The 14,278-nt window shown below is 39.9% G+C and overlaps 1 protein-coding gene across 4 annotated transcripts in view; it reads left to right on the top strand.

Annotated features, from left to right (window-relative positions):
• The window catches only part of DNAJC6 (DnaJ heat shock protein family (Hsp40) member C6), a 139,127-nt gene that overhangs the window by 111,336 nt on the left and 13,513 nt on the right, over positions 1-14,278 (top strand). For all 4 annotated transcript variants that reach the window (XM_038537231.1, XM_038537230.1, XM_038537232.1 and 1 more), the window contains 10 exons: positions 219-352; positions 853-1,047; positions 1,956-2,073; positions 3,580-3,659; positions 4,718-4,911; positions 5,021-5,101; positions 7,386-7,826; positions 9,695-9,829; positions 12,043-12,111; positions 13,154-13,273. In XM_038537231.1, coding sequence (XP_038393159.1) covers positions 219-352; positions 853-1,047; positions 1,956-2,073; positions 3,580-3,659; positions 4,718-4,911; positions 5,021-5,101; positions 7,386-7,826; positions 9,695-9,829; positions 12,043-12,111; positions 13,154-13,273 — 1,567 coding nt within the window. The remainder of the gene's footprint in view (positions 1-218; positions 353-852; positions 1,048-1,955; positions 2,074-3,579; positions 3,660-4,717; positions 4,912-5,020; positions 5,102-7,385; positions 7,827-9,694; positions 9,830-12,042; positions 12,112-13,153; positions 13,274-14,278) is intronic.

Genomic DNA, 14,278 nt, shown 5'->3' with positions numbered 1-14,278 from the left:
AGGTTAGCAGAGAGTTAATTTCACCCTAAGAATAACTCTTTCTTGCCACTTTGTGATTTGAAGACCTGGGACAGAGTTTGGTTTTTCAAGTGCATACTTTTGAACTGAAAATCATTCTATTAAGTGATTTTCTCTTTTAACCTCCAGTACAGCCGTTCTCGGTGGTGAGTGGCTGATTGGCTCATGTTTGTGACAGGTTTACGTATCTTCCTTGGCAGGATGGACGGGCAGCATCGTCAATTCTGGTTGGTGCTATGTTCATTTTCTGTAATCTCTACTCTACTCCTGGCCCAGCTGTGCGATTGTTATATGCAAAGCGACCCGGAATTGGGCTGTCGCCATCTCACAGGAGGTAAAGTAAGCTAGATGCAGGGTAGGGACAAATGTCTTCAACAAGTATTGTGCCCTTAGAAAAAGGAATTGACCTTATTATATTCTGTTAGTCACAGTTTCTTCTTTTAAATAACTTCTCCTTACTTTTTTTGGATTAAAAGTGCTTCTGATGATAAATTCTAAAATTTTTCCAGAGCCAGCCTTTAGCTGATAAACTGAATCTGGTCGATCAAATAGGAACAGAGGTGCAAATATCGAGCTAGTATAAGACTCCCATAAGCTTTTTCATTTAATAAATACCCCTTTATCAGTTCTTTGGGGGGACATATAGCGATGTTGCCAGCTGAAAGCTTTCCTAAATTTTTGGCCACATCCTCTTTTGGTAGTTAACGTTTAAGGAAATTACACAGTAAATTGTTATTATAAGTTAGTCATTTATAAGAACAGACTTCATGGCAAAGATTGCTTCTTTTCTTCTGGTGTACTGGGCACTAACAGAATGTGAATCTTATGTTTCAGATATCTGGGCTATATGTGTGACCTCCTAGCAGACAAACCCTATCGCCCTCACTTCAAACCTCTCACTATTAAGTCCATCACTGTCAGTCCAGTTCCTTTTTTTAACAAACAGAGAAATGGATGTCGTCCTTACTGTGATGTATTGATTGGAGAAACTAAAATATATACAACCTGTGCAGATTTTGAACGAATGAAGTAAGTCATGATACTTTTCTTCACTTCTTGTAAATTGCTCAATTCCTGTGTAAGTTGGATCATATTCTTCCTGTGAGAACTACATTACTGTGACATGGCTGGTACTAAAAAAAAAAAAAAAAAAGTTAAGCGTAGGTTGTAATTACAGAAAAGCACAACTAAATAGAGCGATGCTATAGCTCCCTCTCAAATGGAGATACCAGCTAAGGGACTGACATGAGCTGTAATGAGGATGAAGACAGTAATGGGGACAGAGGACCTGCACATTTAAGAAAGAGGTGACCTTGATGAGATTTGGTGAGGATGAGGGAAGAATCAGGGATGAATGAAGTTTCTGAGTGAGCAAGTAGGTAGACAGTGATGTAATTAAAGACGTTATAGAATCCACAAATAAAAAGCAGGTGCCAGTGGCAGGTGGCTGAAGGGGTAGTGTGGAGAGAAGCAAGTGGATGGTAACATAAAATGAAGTTAGTTTGGAATAGATTGAATTTGGGGATTGGTATCCAAGATCCTCATAGACCATGGCATTGCAATTTCTATACTGATCTGAGTTGGATATTTTTGTTCCCTCTGTCCCTGCTTTTACTATTAATTTAAGTTAGGAAATGACAAATACATCAGGGCTAGGTATATTTGAGGGTTATGAGAGCTGCAAAGTAGGGATGGCTGTCAATTTATCTGGAAATCCAGATAGGACAGAGATAGAGAGGACCTAGCATTAGACCCATACAATCCCACAACAGAACCAGTTTGCACCCATGGCTGTACTCCTGACTCTGCTCAGATAAGAAATGGTTCTTGGGTCCAGGCTTGGAAAACAGGTCCTTGGCCAGAGCCACAGAGGATTATACCTATGTGATTATACAAGATTAGACTCTTTCAATGTATATTTGTGTCTCTGTTTAAAGAGAATATCGTGTCCAAGATGGAAAAATCTTTATTCCCTTGAGCATCACTGTGCAAGGAGACGTGGTTGTTTCCATGTATCACTTGAGGTCAACCATCGGGAGCCGGCTACAGGCTAAGGTATGGTTTCAGGAAGAATCATGGCATAAATTCTTCTGAGCCTTTAATAAGACTATTTTATTTTATTTTATTATTTAAAGTAAGCTCTATGCCGAGTGTGGAGCTTGAACCCCAAGATCAAGAGTCACGTGCCTTACCGGCTGATCTAGCCAGGCATCCCTTAGTATAAGGAATATTTTAGAGTCTTTTCTCTGCATCACTTTGAGTTTGAATGATTTACAGTTTTAGTATTAGAAAGAGTCTTTAAAGATTACTTATGCCCATTTCCCTGATTTTATAGGCAGTGAGACTCAGAGAGGTTGTGATTTGTCTGGTTTTTGGCATGATAACTTTGCCAGAAGCTGACAGCCCTAGAACTTCTAGCAAACCTTTCTCTTTAGAAGCTTGTGCCCTTTTTATAGTGTTCCATCTGGATCAGTGTGAGAGGAGATATTTCTGTTAAGGATGTGGGGTTAAGTAATTATATTTTTTCAATTTTTTTATTACAATAAGATTCACATAACATAAAATTCACTTTTAGTGTATATAGTACAATTATGTTTAGCATTTTTAAAAGGTTATGCAGCACTACTATATAATTCCAGAACATCTTTGTCATCCCAAAAAGGAACTCTATACTTATTAGTGGCCACTGCTCAATCCCCTCTTCCATCCTCTGAGCAAACACTAATCTACTTTCTGTTTCTATAGATTTGCCTATTTTGGACATTTCATATAAATGGAATTATACAATATGTGGTCCTTTGTGACTGGCTTCTTTCACTTAGCAGAATGTTTCTGAAATTCATCCATGTTGTATCATGTATTAGTGCTTCATTCCTTTATATGGCCAATTAATATTCCATTATGGCTATATCACCTTTCATTAATCTCTTCATTAGTTGATAGACATTTGGGTCTTGCCTCTTTTTGGATATTATGATTAATTTTATAAGTAATTGTATTTTAATTCATCAAATATTTGCTAAATGCATGCTTTGTGCCAGTTATTGCCTTAGGAGTTTAGGACAAACAAGAATAAGACTGGGTTCCTGCCCTTAGGGAGCTCAGCCTAGCAGGAGAAATTCACCACATGTCCGAATATCCATGATCACAGTAGAGATAGGATGAGATGCTATAGTGGGAATGATTCATTTTAGCCAGTGGTGGCTACAGAAAGGCTACAGAGAGGATATGACCTTGTAAGGTGGCCCTTGAAGGTTGAGTTCATCAGGTTGGAGCAGAGGCATCCTGGGTAGAAGGAATGGAATGAGCCAAAGTATGGCAATGTGCAGCAACATGGGACATTAGGGGAAGAGGAAATGGCTTACCAAAGCAGAGCTCGTGGAAAAGAGGCTGGAAATGACTCTAAGCTATTTCTAAATGGGAAGGTTATTTAGTATTTATAGTAAACAAAGGCTCAAATGTCAAAACAGTTGAAGGTGCACAGCTCCCCAAAATACAATCTTTTGATCCAGTTCCCTTTTCACTGGCTGATTGTAATATGCTTCTCTCATGTATTTTTAGGTGACCAACACCCAGATATTCCAGCTTCAGTTTCATACTGGATTCATACCACTGGAAACCACAGTTTTAAAGTTCACCAAGTGAGTTCTGCATGGATGGAACACCCCTTTCAATACAAGCAGCTGTGAAATGCTGGGAGCCAAGTGCCCAAGGCTCATTGGCTCTTTGCTGCAGCATCCCCTGGAATCCTGTGGTACAAGACTGTTAAGAGTATAGCTTAGCAGCACAGAGAGCCTGGCTGCATTTGGAACTTGCAATTGGGTATAATTTGTTTTGAACAATAATGGATCAAAGACTTCAAATAGAAAGGACTGAAGGATCATATGAGGGAACAAGACTGGACAAAGTGGAAACAAAGTATCAATACCATTACCCTTTGCATCTGTATATCCCTTTGTGTTTCTCAACAGGGATGGCAGTTTAATCTGTGGTATGATATGAGCAATGACCCTTAAGACAGGATGCCAGGCCATAGCACTGAAGCAGGGTAACCTTCTATCCCAGATGGTGAACCTTAGTTGCATTATTATGGTGTGGTCCAGGGAGCTCAGAGGGATGGCTGAAGCCAGGGAGATAGGATGAGGGTAGGGGTAGACATTCAGGAGCTCAGGGTGGCAGCTGGGGCCTATTTCATTAAGTTGACAATTGATTTGGCCTTGCCCATGCATACTGCGTGGATCTATCAGCCCTCCTTCTAGAATGCTTTATTTCTTTCCTTTTTTTTTTTTTTTTTAAAGATTTTATTTATTTATTGATGAGAGACACTCACAGAGAGAGGCAGAGACATAGGCAGAGGGAGATGCAGGCTCCTTGCAGGGAGCCCGATGTGAGACTCGATCCTAGGACCCCAGGATCACGCCCTGGGCCAAAGGGAGATGCTCAACTGCTTAGCCACCCAGGCGTCCCTAGAATGCTTTCATACACAGTAGTATCCAAATTCTTTGGGCTTTATTCTCCTTTTTCTCTACATGAGGAAAACAGGCTCAGAACAGTAAAGTAACTTAACTGGTTAATGATTGCTTTCTCCCTAGGAATGAGTCTCAGGGTTAACCTGAATCAACCTACAATGGTTTCTGTGCTGAACATCCTACTGATTTCATTGTTTTTACGAATCTTATTCTTTTAAATTCCCGTGTAGGCCTGAGCTGGATGCATGTGATGTACCAGAAAAATATCCTCAGCTATTTCAGGTGACTCTAGATGTAGAACTACAGACTCACGACAAAGTGATAGACTTAACCCCACCATGGGAACATTACTGCACAAAAGATGTCAATCCCAGCATTCTCTTCTCTTCTCACCAGGAGCATCAAGATACTCTGGTGTTAGGAGGTATGAGTCCCCTGCTGGTTTTGTTTTCAGGACAAAGCCTCTGTGTTAGTTATCACTTTGACTTATTTCCTATATTTTCATTGATGCCACATGGCTTTTTGTCTTGCAGGACAGGCTCCAATAGACGTCCCTCCAGACAACCCCAGGCATTTTGGGCAAGGTGGCTTCTTTTCCTCTCTCTGTTGGCAAGGTACTTCCAAGCACTTCTCTGAGTTACATGGTTAGATCCTTAAGTCATGTGGTTCTTCTATAAACATGGTTAGTTCTCAAAGCAGTCTCAAAGAGAACAACACTTAGAAGTCATCCTTGTCCCTCCTTATTTCTTTCACACCCTCCGTGCTCATTCCTTTTACAAATCAGGCAATTTGAAATTACTTCCCTATTTCCAACTCCATGGGTGCTCTTAGACTAATGTAAAAAAAAACATTTTAAGCCAAATTCTACCTTTTGTCTCTGTGCTGTTTTGGATCCCATCTTTCCTGGATTTATGAATAAGCATGATATTTTCTAGGATTTCTCTTTATGATGCCAACACACGAATTAATAAAGGACTCTGTCTCCTACCCTTGTGTACATATTCTGAAAATATAAAATCTGGCATTTCCCCTAGAGGGCTCTCACCACTAACAGGGCAGATCTAAACTTCCCCTGGTGCAGAAAAGGGGAACACTTTGCCCATATGTCTCTTCTACGTGCTTTAACAGCCATGGCAGAAATTGGGCTCAATCATGGTATCCTTTTCTGCCAAACCTGGGGTTGTTTTTAGAATATTTCCAATGTAAAATTTGAGACTGCTGCCATTAGTAGACTGGCATTGGCATTCTGTCCATATACATTTGCCTCCTTGCTGTAGAGTTTGCTGAGGTTAACTGCAAGATCCAATGCAGAATTGAATTGCAAGGACTTTCTCTAAGAAAGGGGTAGGAAAATAGCTTTGGCAATGCTCTGGTTAACATTCTTTTGATTGACCTTTCTCTGCTATGTGAACATAAGATGGTATTCTCATTGTCTATGAAGTTTTCCACATTTGGTGAAAAAAAAAAAACTTCACAGAATTCCTTTGAATTAAAAGCCTTACTCTCAGAATTTCCTACTGAGAAATGAGACCAATAACAAAAAATTTGGAAAGCCCAGCAAAACCTAGACAGCAGGTAGACTTCCCAATTCCTCCCAGTAACAAGCTCCCCGTATCTTACCTTCCTCACATAAAGGCTTTTAATAAAACTTCACTTTTTCCTCCACACTGACATTGTAGTAAGTAATTTAGAAATCATTCCTGTTAGGCTCTGAAATAGGTTTTAGCACAAATGCACAGCTTCTTATCTGAACCCCACAGAACCAGAAGTATTTAGGAATTGCAAAAGTTTTTGAATTTTAGAAAGATGATAGGGTACATAAATTGTATATTACTCAGCATCCCCCAGCAGCATCTCAGACAACTTGTAATGGAACATATTAATGTTTCTGTAGTGAAACATATGAAAAGAATAATACCGGGTGAGATAAATGAAGATTATAAATACTTTCACATCCGTTCTGGTTAGATTTTTCCATCAGCTGAATTTCTTCCAAACTTAGGGAAACCTTCCCCTTTTCATAACTTTATGTATTTCAGAATTAGGGATTAGGGATGTGGATCTGTACTTGATTTGAAATGGGGGTATACTTGACATTAAATAACAAAATTCCCTTGTAGGATCTGTCTCAAGGAGGGCCTGGTAAGTCCCTCACCAGCCTCTCCATTCCTTCCCCAGAACAGGCTTCTTCCCTGCTGCCCATCTTATGCTGAAATGGTCTCCTTTCAGGTTGGTATAAGGACCATCCTGGATGGAGCCTCTTGTCAGTTCACTTGTTAGGTGTGTGTGTGGTTTGCTTCCACTCCAGATTGTGGGAGGAAAGACTTGCTTTTGGCTGCAGGCCTGGAAAAGAAAAGACAGTGAGAGGAGTTGGCAAAGGATTAGGAAATAACACGGTTGTTTGTTTTTTTTTTTCTCAACAAAGTGCCTAACATAGCACCTGGAAGATAATAATCATAATCATAAACACTCAAGTGCTACTTAATATTTATCTGATACTTTCTGTATGTCATTTCATGTAATTTTTACAGCAGCTAGCTGAGTTAGGTTTCTTTGTTACCCCATTCTGCTGAGAAGGAAACCAAGACACAGAGGAGAAGTAAAGGAATTTTCTCAATGTCACAGAACCAGTAGGTAGTAGAGCTGGGATTCAAACCCAGGCTATCTGGCTCCATAGTTCGTCCTCTTCCCCATTATGCTATATTGCCCCTCAGATGCTCAACAAAGGGCAATTGGATGCAATGTGAAATACGGCAAGTTTTCTATTAATAAGGATCTAAAGGCAGCATTTGCTCAGGGCTGCTCCTTCCCTCTTTCTGGAGTTACATACTAATTCTAACTCACAGAAATCAGTAATGCTGTGGCCAGTAACCAACCCTTTATCTTTGCCTTCCTTAGATCAGAAATCAGAAAAATCATTCTGTGAAGAGGATCATGCTGCCTTAGTGAATCCAGAAAGTGAGCAGTCGGACGATGAACTTCTGACCCTTTCCAGTCCACATGGCAGTTCCAGTTGTGACAAACAACAGGGAGCTAAAAAGCCCAGCAAAAAGCAGCAGGAGCCAGCTGCGCCTCCACCCCCACCACCTGAGGATGTGGACCTTCTGGGCCTTGAAGGGTCTGCAGTGAGTAAGAACTTCTCTCCGCCAGTGGCTCCTCCCACCAATTCTGAACTGCTGAGTGACCTGTTTGGGGGTGCAGCCGCAGCTGGGCCTGCCCAGGCTGGCCAGTCAGGGGTGGAAGACATGTTTCATCCAAGTGGACCTGCGTCTGCCCAGTCGACACCACGCCGATCTGCCACATCCACCTCTGCATCTCCGACCCTAAGAGTGGGAGAAGGTGATTTTTTCCGTGTTGCACTGTACCTCTCAGTTTTGAATTGTAAATTTTGGGCCAAGCAGGCACAACTGAACTTTCCTAGTAAGCTAGACTTTTCTGGTCTCCCTGAAAGTCTTTTAGAGGTCTCTATCTTCAGTTAAACTGAGAACCCAAGAGGAAATAGAAATGTTGTCTGTTTTGGTAGGACAATGTAAGAGTCAATATTTGAGCTCTTCATCTTTTCTTTGTTTTTTTTCTCCTCAAAGCTTCAATCCCTGAGCTGCTTCAGTTACGTTTGCTTGGAGATGTAGATTGATGAATTATTACTAATCATAATAGCTAATATTTAAGGAGTACTTACTGTTTGCCTAATATGAAATTTAACACTGAACATGGATTCAGTTATTACAAAAACCTGGTAATTAGGTGCTCTTATTGTCCCAATTTTTATAGTTAAGGAAACGGAGGCATAGGGCCAAATTAGTGGCATACATTTATACAGCTAGTAAGTGCTGGGGCCAGGGTCCAGAACTGGGCCATTTCACTTGAGAGCTCTCTCTTTAGTTTTCCTGTAATGTTTTCCTGGAATTGTAATTTTCTGAATACACTTTGATTATGCAGAGAAGTACTTGCTTACCTCAAGATACATTTAAGGGACATATGCTAGTTGACTATATACAGCTGACTATAGTAGAGCAGTTATCACCCATGTGGTTCAGCTTCATTTTGCTCATTGCTACAGATTCCACCTATGATCATCCACAGTTTTTTGAAATTTGTAAGACACTGTAGGTGGGTAAGCATTTGAGCTGCCCCTTATTACCATCACCATTATCCAAGATGACATCACATTAGGAAGAGTAAAGAGAAATGTCTCCACTCTCCACTCATATGGTAACCTTTGGGGACTTTCTTTCCCAAGCAAATCCTCTGGTTCTCGGAAGGCTAGGCTCTGAAGTGGTCTTGATTTATAGCCTTCAACTGAAGGCATTATTTGTAAGAGTGAGCCTTAACATCATAGAATGTGGATATTGAGGCTCAAGCTCCTACATTCGGGATTGATGGAGTCACTGTGGTACCCAGGTCCCCTGAAATCCAGGCTGTTTCCTCTATCCTTGGCTTCCTTTTACCCAGTTCTATTATCTGACAGGGAGAGACTGAGAATCAGTTGAAGTATTTTTTTTATGAAAGGCAACAGAAGCCCTAAGAAATGATACAATATTAGTTTTACTGTACTGTTGCTGGAGACCTCAGCTGCTCGCTTTGTTCTAGTCTTCTTAGTACATCCACAGACTTTTCCTCACTTCACTAAATCTGCATCTGGTTTCTAGCAAGTTATCAAGGGGTGGTGTTTTGAGAAAGCATTTGAGTTGTGCATAGCAACATTCATTTTTCCTCTTTCTAACTTTAAAGTGAACCAGAAACCACTAAAAACACAAAACGAAGCAAAACCTGATCAGTGTGGTTTTCTACTGTTCAATTTGATAGCGGAGCTACCCCACCTAGTATTTGTCCACTAATGTATTCAGTAGGAGCACAGTTTATTCATTGAGCATCTCTTTTGGCCCAAGTATGGTTTTGCTAGTCATTTATAGAGGGCCCAAGAGGTCCTCATTTATAGTGTTTACAGATCATCCAGTGGATAAATCTACAGTCCTCCTTTGTCCACAGAAATAGGATTATTCTGTACAGTCAAATCCTTAGGTTCCATCATTGGCCTGGGGGACGTTTTAAGGATGGGATGGGCTGTGGGGCAGCTCAGGAGGCAGACTTCATCCCCATTTTTCAAGTATTTGGTCTAATGCCTGCCTATAGTGACAACTCTTCAATATTTACTTAATGAATGAACTCACAGGACAAAGAGACACGTTTTTCATTTGGTTGCCTAGGTGCCACCTTTGACCCATTTGGAGCCCCTTCTAAACCATCAGGTCAAGACTTGCTGGGCTCTTTTCTGACCACATCCAGTGCTTCCAGTGACCCCTTTCTTCAGCCTACAAGAAGTCCTTCACCTACAGTGCATGGTAAGAACGTATTTTAGTTAATTAATTAATTTTTAAAAGATATTATTTATTAATTTTAGAGAGAGAGAGTGTGTGAGCAGGGAGAGGGGCAGAGGGGGGAGAGAATCTGAAGCAGACTCTTTGCTGAGAGCAGAGCCCCATATGGGGCTTGATCTCATGACTGCAAGATCATAGCCTGAGCTGAAACCAACAATTGGACACTTAGCCAACTGAGCCACCCAAGTGCCCCATAAGAATGTATTTTATATTGTGTTCAGTGGAACATCATTTTCCACAAGACACTAATAGGTCCTCATATATAAAAGCATCCTGTAGGTGATTTGTTTTGTTTGGGAAAAGCTACATAATGCATCTCCCTTTTGGAAATCAAAAATTACAGTAACATATTAAATGCTCTGGATTGTCTTGAGCACAGGAAATGTGGCTAGTCTGATTTGAACTGCTCTCTAGATATTAAATATATGACAAATTTCAGAACTTAATACAAAAAAGATTGTAAAATATCTCATTAGTATATTTATATTGATCCCTTAAGGTAATATTTTGAATGCATAGGATTAAATAAAATATATTAAAATTATTTCCACCAGTGGTTTTTTTTTTTTTTGCCTTATTTGATGTGACCACTAGAAAATTAAAAATTACATATGAGGACCACTTTATATTTCTATATTAGAGACTTAGGTTATATGGAAAGAATAGTAATTATCCATTTGTTCAGTACAAAGGGTATCATTTAGGTAACACTGATTAAAACTGGAGCTTTGTAGTGGAGAACAAATGATTTCAAGCTAGAGAATTATAGCTTATTCTCACTGCTGAAGTCTACTGAACATTACTGGCCTCAGTCTGCAGGGTGAGGTATTGTTGAAGGCACCCTGAGCTCACCAGGTGAATGCAGTCTAGTCATCATCAGGTTGACTTCTTGGAAGCCAAGCAAATGCAAACAAAGGATAGTTGTACAACATTGGCCAAATTCTGAAAATGAGAACTCATTCAAAGAAAAACTTTTATGGGTGATTTCCAATTGGTCTTAAATGTCAAACTATTTAAAGTGGGGTCATAGGACAACATACAAGAAATTCACCTCTCACCTTGAGTAGTGGCCCCTGAAGAGAATCTCCTGATTGGAAGTTAATTACTTTGGGAAGAAAGATGCAGGGATAGGGGTTAAAGCTGTCGTTTCTGCTCACTCGGCATGGAAGCCAGAGTCATCAAAATGGCCTATGTAGCCCATGTGCTCTCATGCACTCCAGTGCTGTGACCTCATATCCTCTCCCTCTTGCTCCCTCCATTCTAGCCATACTGGCCTCTTGCTGTTGTACTGGCTGTCTTCTCTTCCCCAGGCATTGGCATGACTAACTCCTTCACCTCCTTTGATCTTTGCTCCCCTGGCACCTTCTCAGTGAGGTCTCCAACTGCTTCACTTCATATTATAACTCATCTCCATGCCCTTACTCTAGATTTTTCTTTCCATTGTATTTATCAACTCAATAATTTATGTGTTATGTATTCAGCAAAAGTTTACTCTACCAATGTGTATTCTTCTAATACATCTGATTCTCTATAGCTGAACATTTCTTTCAAATTCTACATTTGGAATTTTGAGAGGGGTCAGAATGATCTCTCTTCAAATGGCAGTTAGTTTTGAGTGATAGTGAACTATGACACCAGCATGGTAAATGATGTATATAGTTAGTGCTCAATACATGCTCTGCTTGACTCATCATTCTTCGTTCAGTCACAGCAGAAGATAAAACAAAATTTCAGTTCTAAGCTGATCATGGCTCTCATACACTTATTAATACCAACTAAAGGCAAATGGAGTTTAAGTTTCTTTTTACCTTTTCTTATTGGCTACTGACTGTGCTATATGTAGAGGTAGGACACACAAAAATAAGATTTTTCAGGTCTTCAAGGAACTAATTCAAAGTGTGGATGGAAGTAAAATATGGGTAAGCCAATATTCCTTCTGGAAGACAAACAGACAGTATATGGGTTTTACCCACTGTAATGTAAATAACCATAGATGAAGGCACGAAAATATCAGTGTTGCAGAATGTTGGGAGAACTTAGAAAGGGAGATGAATCACTTGGGACCCACTTGGTACAGGTCATGCAGGCTTCATGGAAGGGACAGTGTTTTTCTGTGTGAACTCAAGAAAGCAGGTTCTCAGTTACTTTGTTATGATTCTTTTTCTTCCCATTTGCAGCTTCTAGTACACCTGCTGTGAACATTCAGCCAGATGTTTCAGGAGGTTGGGATTGGCATACCAAACCAGGTAAAAGTCAACTGGTTATTTTTGTGCACATTTAGCCAATTGCTAAAGCATAATCCTTCACCCAAGCTATCATGAGTACCTGCAGAGTATTATAGCCCACCTAGGTAATTTCCTAAAGACTGACCTTCTGGTGGAGCTTTTCATATTGTCTTTGATGACATGGTAGTAGTGTGTTTTATTATACATTATTTAACTATTCACAGTTTCATTTGCTGCATGTCTGTTTTCACAATAGAATTAGATAACATCTGGGTATGTAGCTGACTCAACCACTTAGAAACGTGCAGATTTTTTTTATAAGCCTGACCCTCCATTTTTCAATCCGTAAAACAGAGTTAATAATCTTGTCTCACACAGTTGTATAAGTGAAACAGCTTATATGAAGTTTTCTGGCATAGAGTAGGTACTGAATAATCTGCATAGTCTTTCTTAACAAGGGATTTGTTTTAGGGTTGAATTTGTCTGTAATAAATAAATTCTCTTTGTCATGGCTAATATGATAGTTCTTGAGAGCCATCTTGTATGACTGCATTTCCAGTACAGTGCAAGTTAACACACACGCTCATACATATATGCACACGTGAGCATGCGTACACACATACACACATTATATGCTTATCACAGCAACTTTTTGAAGCAGTTACTATTTCCTTGTTTAACCAATTAAAAAATATTGAAGCTCAGAAAAATCAAGCAACATGTCAAGTTACTCAGTTAGGAAATGGCAGAGCCAGAATTCAGATCCAGTCCTGACTTCAAATCTCATTGGAAAGAATGAAGTCAGGTGATATGAGACGTAAACACTGGACATAATAGTTTACAGGGATGGCCAGGAAATGACATATGCCTTCTCTGTTCCCTGTTCCTTCTCCAGCCCACTATTGCTTAAGTCAGGGAAATATGGTCTGGTAACTTCTAACATATTTGCAGACCCTATCCTAATTTGCTATTGGAGGCAAGATGAGCAGTAGCTCTGGATTTCTGAATTTCAGAATTCAGCCTTGGACAACTAACTCATTTTCAATGATTTTATCCGTTTCAGGAGGTTTTGGTGTAGGAAGCAAGTCAGCTGCCACAAGCCCAACAGGATCCTCACATGGCACACCCACCCATCAGAACAAACCGCAGACTCTGGATCCTTTTGCTGACCTTGGGACACTAGGTATGAACTCAGCAGGTTAAGATATAAATAGCACTTATTTTGGCTACAAAGCCTTACATCTAATCTCTGGTATTACAATAAGCTGGTATTGTTACGTGGGAAAATACATACTAAAATAGTATATTCTTAAGCAATACTCTAAAATTTGAGATTGGCTTTAAAAAAAGAAAACAGGCTTCAAACACTGAGTTGGAATTAACCCCTAATAAACCGTTTCTCCAATGCATTATTTTGGATTAGTAACATAAGTATAGTTAGAACCTTCAGGAGCACCTAATAACAGAGTTTAGCAAAGGTAAGGGACATGTAGGGAAATGCTGAGAAATGATGCTAGTCAAGATAGATTTGTGCCATATGGGGCCCGCTGTGCGCAGGCCTTCCTGTGATGGCACCCCTGGGATCCTCACGTCAACATCCCTCTTCTCTCCACTGACTACAGCGCTCTTTGGTCAGTTTGTAAAATTCCATACAGAAAAAAGAGTCTGTATATTATTTTCAAAATGCCTTTCATCATATGTTAATCACTGTTGTAGGATAAGTATTCCATGAGCAAGTCATTTTGGAAGCACTAAGTTTAGTGAACATTGATTATTGCAAAAACTTCTATGCATAACCGTTCATTGTGATGTTCCCCAAAGGATGTAGTTTGCAGGGTTCTCAAATTATGTTACCAAGGAACCTTTTTTTCAAGGAACAGTTTGTTGGACTAGCATGTCATAAAACTTTTTTTTTTTTTCCTTTCTCCTTCCTCCTCTGGGCAGTGTGGAGTTAAATAAGGATAGGGTGTTCCTCACCTAAAGCTTCGAATTGGCCATGCTGATAGTTTAGGTTCTCAAGAGAACCCTTCTGAGTCTTTAGAGCCAAATCATCTATAGGGAATGAGAGCATGACTCCATTATTGCCAGTAATTGTGTCAGAATCTTGACCTTCCATCATACACTCTTTAGAATTCTTTTTAAGAATTCTCAAAATGATTTTTCTTTCCTTTCTTTTCCTTCTTAGTAT

The sequence above is a fragment of the Canis lupus genome, chromosome 5 (assembly GCF_011100685.1).
Source record: "Canis lupus familiaris isolate Mischka breed German Shepherd chromosome 5, alternate assembly UU_Cfam_GSD_1.0, whole genome shotgun sequence".
In the NCBI taxonomy this organism is placed as follows: domain Eukaryota; kingdom Metazoa; phylum Chordata; class Mammalia; order Carnivora; family Canidae; genus Canis; species Canis lupus.
Note: the sequence above shows the minus strand (reverse complement) of the source record. Positions and strands in the feature narration are given on the sequence as shown.